This window comes from Brachypodium distachyon, chromosome 4, assembly GCF_000005505.3.
Source record: "Brachypodium distachyon strain Bd21 chromosome 4, Brachypodium_distachyon_v3.0, whole genome shotgun sequence".
Classification (NCBI taxonomy): domain Eukaryota; kingdom Viridiplantae; phylum Streptophyta; class Magnoliopsida; order Poales; family Poaceae; genus Brachypodium; species Brachypodium distachyon.
In genome coordinates this window covers 25,951,111-25,957,151 of record NC_016134.3, presented here as the reverse complement: position 1 = coordinate 25,957,151, position 6,041 = coordinate 25,951,111, and the positions used below count along the sequence as shown (strand labels likewise).

The window sequence follows — 6,041 nt, the reverse complement described above, 5'->3', positions numbered from 1 at the left end:
AAGGCACCATTTTGGCCACAAAATGAGCTATTTTGCTCCATTATGCCACCATGGCTCTATTTTGGAGCCAACATCGCTCATTTGGCTCCAAATTGCCACCAAGACACCATTTTGGAGCGAATATGGCTCTTTTGGCTCTAAAATGGTGCCCTGGTGACATAAATGAGCCATATTGGCTCCAAAATGGTGCCCGGTGGCATTTTGCATATTTGCCACCAAGGCACCATTTTGGAGCCAAGATGGCTCATTTGGCTCCAAAATGGTGCCTTGGTGGCATAAATGAGCCAAATGCCCAAATATGGCACCAAGGCACCATTTTGGAGCCAAGATGGCTCATTTGGCTCCAAATTGGTGCCCTGGTGGCATAAATGTGCCAAATGCCCAAAAATGCCACCAAGGCACCATTTTGGAGCCAAGTGAGCCCTCTTGGCTCTAAAATGGGATATATGTCACTATGTGATGCTAGGTTACGCAGTTGTACGTGTGGAGACAAGAAAGTAAGTTTTCAAAACAACGGACCTCAAGATGAGACAAGTTTGTGGCAACTTACCCGAGTCAGTGCCTAGGAGCAGGTGACTGGCCAAGAGGGTTGCCTCCAGCAAGGCTTGCGTGTGAAGAAGGGTCGTTCGAGCCACAGCCGGATTGATGCTGTTGCACAGATGATTAGGCATTAACCCCAACCCTCAACGAAAGCAAGATAAGTCATGAATGGAGATTGAAATGTTTCGAGTGAACTCACCGGAGTCTATGGAGAAGGCTGTGGAGCATGCTCAATCTGGAGATTGACAAACGCCAAGTCGAACGGCGGTGCTGCTGTAGGCGGCTCTTCAGAGGTGGCGGCGAGGTACGGCTGCATATTGAAAAGACAAAGAGTTGCAGTTACGGAACTAATACCACGCTTTCTTGGCTATTATGTGCGGTAAACATACCCTAAGGTGGTCGTACTGAGCCCTCAATGCGGCCTGCATCTGAGCCATCTGAGCCTGCATCTGAGCCTGGACCTAAGCCACCACCTGAGCCTAGATTTGAGCATCCTGAGCCTGCCTCTAAGCCTCCACCTGAGCCGCCACCATACTCTCCACCTCCTGCAATGCCATTACAAGTTCATTGTCGTTACAATGAAATGCGAAAAGACACGAGATGGTGAATGAAGAACAACTAACCTGCTGTGAGAACTGCCGTGCACCTGGACGACTGCGTATACTAGCACTCGAGATCGTGGAAGTAGCCTTCAGGTGAGGTAGCCTGGGAATGGTGCTCGGATCAATGGTTCCGTTCCGGAAGACCAGCCTACCGTGCTTCATGCCTCCTCCCGGCCTCACGACCACTTCCAGATCCAGGTCGTGCTGGCTAGGATCAGCCCCGGGGCCGTGCACCTCCTCAAACACCTCCGCGTAGCCTGTGACCTTGGTATGGTCAGCCGGGGTGGCGTAGGCTTCGGGTGGGGCGTTCGCACTGTACTCCGACATGGTGCTCGCCTTTCCCCTGAGGGCGCAGTCAACGGCCGTGAAACTGGTGAGGCGTTCGTTATCCGGATGAGCCTTCGCCTGAAACAACAGGCAACAACAAGATAGTTAGGGGTGAGGCTCGCACATGAAGATCTTTTTGGGAGAAAAACACATACATAGTTGTTGATGTAGCCCTGCAGGTTCATGCTCCCTTGATGGTGCATTCCGCTTGGGTTCGCCAACCTCCTCTCCCTAAGGACCCATGAGTCTCCACGTACTCCGAGCTGCACCACGAGTCCACCAACGCCTTCCAGGCATTTAAGTGCGAGATGCACCAGTGCGGAGGAACCTAAATGAACAAGTACAAGCCCAAACATGAAGAACTTAAACGTTAGCCCTTGTTAAGCAAGGAAATGCACTTTATTTTACTTTACCTGCATGTACTGTTCGTGCTCGAGATGCGTCACGATACATTGTGCTTTCTCCAATCTCTGTTTCTTCACTTCCGCATAGTACTTTCTCACGGCGTAGACACGCGCGTGATAGAATATCTCGGACAATGCCTTCTTCACACTTGCCTCGAAGTGCCGTTCAATTGTTGCATCATCATAGACTTTCCCAGCTTAAAGAACCGCTGCAATTAGACAAAACGGATCCATTCATGAGTTATGTATTTTGCATTGCAATTGTTTTGACTAATGCATGCATTGTGAGAAGGCGACTTACCCAAAATTCGCCCTTCACCCGCTCGGCTTTGTTCGCATACACCACATTCTCTCTATCTTGAAAGTCCGGTTGGGCCATGTAGTGTGCATATGTCCGGGCTACCTCTGGCTCCTCCTTTCCTTCAACAAGAACCATGCCAGGGAAGTGGTCCTTGAGGCGGACCCCAAGCACAGCCTTGGGTTGCATCGTAAAACACCCGGGTGAAACAAGCACCCAGCCCCTGCATAAGGATAAGACAAGTCAATTGCAGTTAATAAATGAAACAACAATTTGATGTAAACTGAATTTTAGGATCAAGAAAGGTACATCTTGGCTGTTGGACGAATGACCGGCTTCTCAGCTTCACAAGAGAGGTACTACGCCCGCCCACCATGGTTCAATCACCTGCCATGAGAAAAAGTGAACAAGTTAGTACGGATTATACAAGTAGATGTAAATAAATGAAACAACAACTTGATGTAAACAAATGAAACAACTTGATGTACAATACAAGTAAAGTTGAGATTCAACAAACTAACTAATTAAGTAGGACAGATTATACAAGTAGATGTAAACAAATGAAACAACATCTTGATGTAAATAAAAAAAACACCAACTAAATGTAAATAAATGAAACAACAACTTGATGTAAACAAATGAAACAACTTGATGTACAATATAGTAAAGTTGGGATTCAACGAACTAACTAATTAAGTAGGACGGATTACAACTTGATGTAAACAAATGAAACAACTAAGTATGGGCATGTGGATTGTAGTCTTCGTCATCGGGATCAACTAGAAGACCCGCATCAAGATCACTCTCAACATCACTATCAACATTGGCATGTTCCTCATCGTCGTCGTCACCATCACCATCAACCTTGTCACCTTCACCGTCATTGTCTACTTCCGTGCCCGGAGAATCGGTATACCGTACCACGAAATCACTTGTGTCCCCGCCAGCTTCTTGGAAAAACTTGTCTCCAGGCTCTCGTTGCGGCAGATAATCTTGGTCGTTTGGTTCTGGTAGTTTACCATGTGGCTGCACGTGGTACATGACATCCAAACCCTGAAGGCGAGCCACTTTAGTGCACGGGTACGGGAAAAAATAAACTTGTGTGGCTTGTTGAGCCACAATATATACATCCTCGCATTCGAAGACACTGTCTCGTTTTACTTCGACTAGGCCAATTGTGTCATCCTTGTTAACGTGTTTCGGATCGATCCAACGGCATTTGAATACAACGACCTTTGGAGGTTTGGGCTTGCGGTATTGTAGTTCGTATATCTCCTCAACCCTTCTGTAGAAGTCATCTCCACCGCATTCTACGAACACCCTCGAATTTGTTGAGGTTCGATTGGGCCGACTGAGCTCATACCCTGTTGTATGGAATCGATATCCATTGACATCGTAGGATTTGAATGAACCAACCTTTACATCAAAATCGTTGGCAATTTGTCTCAATTGGGAGCTCATAGACACATCATTGTTAGCCTACAGGTTTAAGCAGAAAAGCATCATGTATTAGTCGCACGCAAGGCCTCTAGGTGCTGAAACAACTAGGAGCTAAGAAAGAAAGTACTTGATTTTGGAACCACTCAATGAAACCGGATCCGGGGCCATTTGGACCATCTGTAAGAAGGGCATCATGTTCTAGAGGATCGGGTTTTCTTGTTCGCTTCCAGTTGAGTTGAGTGAATGTGCTGACGCAATGAGAATAAGATGAGTTAGAGACAAACTTGTGATCAATTGCAAAGAGGAATTATTTACTAGGCACTTACATGATGTACGACTGGACTTCGTCGAGGTTGTTCAAGATATATAACGTAAGGGATCGTCACTCTTGGTAGGACAGGGTGATTGTTTTCTCGGCTTTAGAAGTTCCAAGTTGCCCTCTGAATAGGCTCAGCTTGGACTCATCTTCAGGGTTGCCAAGATTGTAGCGGAAGACTGGATTATGCAGCGTAGCAATATCGGAGCTATAGTAACTCGTCGTTGCGTTCGACACTTCCTCGAGACAGCTTGCCTCCCATATGCATGCTTCAACTTTTGTTTTTTACTTTAGCTCGAAGGGTCTTCATAAGTCTCTCGACAGCATACATCCAACGATGCTGCACAGGGCCCCACATCCGTGCCTCGTACGGGAGGTGGATAATTAGATGTTGCATCGTCACGAACATGCCCGGCGGAAAGATCCTCTCTAGCTTGCAGAGCAACACGGGGGCTTGTTTTTCCATTTTTTCAAGCAAGGTGGGGGATAGTTCCTTAGCACAAAGCTGGCGAAAGAAATTTCTCAACTCTGCCAACACCCGCAAAAAATCCTCTGACACATAGCCTCGAACCATCACCGGCAGAAAACGCTCAAGCCATATGTGATAGTCATGACTCTTGAGGCCGTTGATTCGCATGGTGCCAAGATTAACTCCCCTCTTTAGATTAGCTGCATACCCGTCAGGAAACTTCAACTCTTTGAACCACAGGAGTACTTCCATCTTTTGGTTTCTGTCGAGAGAGAACGGGGCCTTTGGCCTGATGTCTGACCTGCCTGGCACCTTTTTAATGCTTAGCTGTGGTCTATCGCAAAGTTCTTCTTGATCTTTTCTAGTCTTCGGATTATCTTTTGTCTTGTCAATAATGTTTAGAATTGTGTTGTAAAGGGCTCCGGCGACATTCTTTTCGGTGTGCATCACATCAATACAATGTGGAAGAATAATGCCTTTGAAGTAGGGGAGCTCCCAGAAGCATGACTTGTGAGTCCAGTTGTGTGTATCACCATACCCCAAGAAATTGTCAGGTTGTGTCGGGTCTTGCACAAGAGCATCCAGCTCAGCAAGAAGCTCAGAACCGGTGCGATAACGGGGTGGCCCCTCTTCGACAACCACACCTTTCCTGAAGTTCTTCTTGTCTTGTCTGAACGGAGGGTTAGGCGGGAGGAATCGCCTGTGCAGATCGAAGCAACAATACTTGTGATCATGAGCGAGCCGATAGAACTCCAGATCAGTCCCGCAGTGTGGGCACATGAACTTCCCCTGCAAGCCTTTGCTGGAGAGTATAGATCCCCCCGGATGGTCATGAATGGAGAACTGGAACCAGATATGCATCCTAAAGTTTGTCTTGGTAGCTTTGTCGTACACCATGATCCCTTCCTCCCAACCTCTTTTCAAATCCTCCATCAGGGGCTGCATATACACATTAATGTTCTTCCCTAGATATTCTGGTTTTGGAATTATCAGCGCCAAGAACATGTACTTCCGTTGCATTATCATTCCGGGAGGGAGATTGAGCGGAATTACAAACACTGGCCAGCAGCTATATGGGGCACTCGTCATGCCAAATGGATTGAACCCATCAGTTGCGATGGCAACTCGAACATTTCGAGGCTCCGCGGCTTTCTCCGAATACTTCCGATCAAAATCTTTCCATGCTTCGCCATCCGACGGATGTGTCAACATCGGCCTATGATCCTTGTCATATTTGTATTTCTTCCCCAGTTTGGGATCCGACACAGCTTTGCCAGGCATGTCGGATAGCATCATCCGGCCAATTCTTTCTAAGAATGGAAGCATCCTAAGAATTTTATGGGATATTTTCGACTGCCATACCTAGAGAAATTGCACTTGGGACAATGCTTGGCATCCACGTATTCTCTGTCAAAGACCGTGCATCCATTTTTACATGAATGTAGGCACTGAGCCGGCAACTTAAGTACACTAAGCATTTTGTTCGCCTCATACATGCTTTTAGGCAAAAGGTGGCCTTCCGGGAGGAGACTACCGATAACTGCCATCATCACATCAAATCATTCTCTGCTCAAGTTGAACTAGGTCTTCACAGCCATTATTCTAGCAACGCATCCAGCTTATTTTCCTTTGTGTGAGCATGCAG

The 6,041-nt window shown here is 46.9% G+C and overlaps 1 protein-coding gene across 1 annotated transcript; it reads right to left on the bottom strand.

The window, feature by feature from the left end:
* Nucleotides 1-2,906: 2,906 nt before the first annotated feature.
* Nucleotides 2,907-5,677, bottom strand: LOC100823092. The gene is made up of 2 exons (XM_010240917.1): nt 4,217-5,677; nt 2,907-3,650 (listed from the first exon to the last, which is right to left on the bottom strand). Exons 1-2 carry the CDS (start codon nt 5,675-5,677, stop codon nt 2,907-2,909), a joined length of 2,205 nt encoding a protein of 734 aa, XP_010239219.1.
* Between the last annotated feature and the right edge of the window lie 364 nt (nt 5,678-6,041).

Bases quoted from the DNA above. Each gene is read 5' to 3' on its own strand.
- LOC100823092 (XM_010240917.1), bottom strand. From the start codon at position 5,677: ATGCCTGGCAAAGCTGTGTCGGATCCCAAACTGGGGAAGAAATACAAA. The intron at 3,651-4,216 runs GTAAAAAACAAA...TTAAACCTGTAG, and splicing joins TGAAGACCCTTCGAGCTAAA to GCTAACAATGATGTGTCTAT.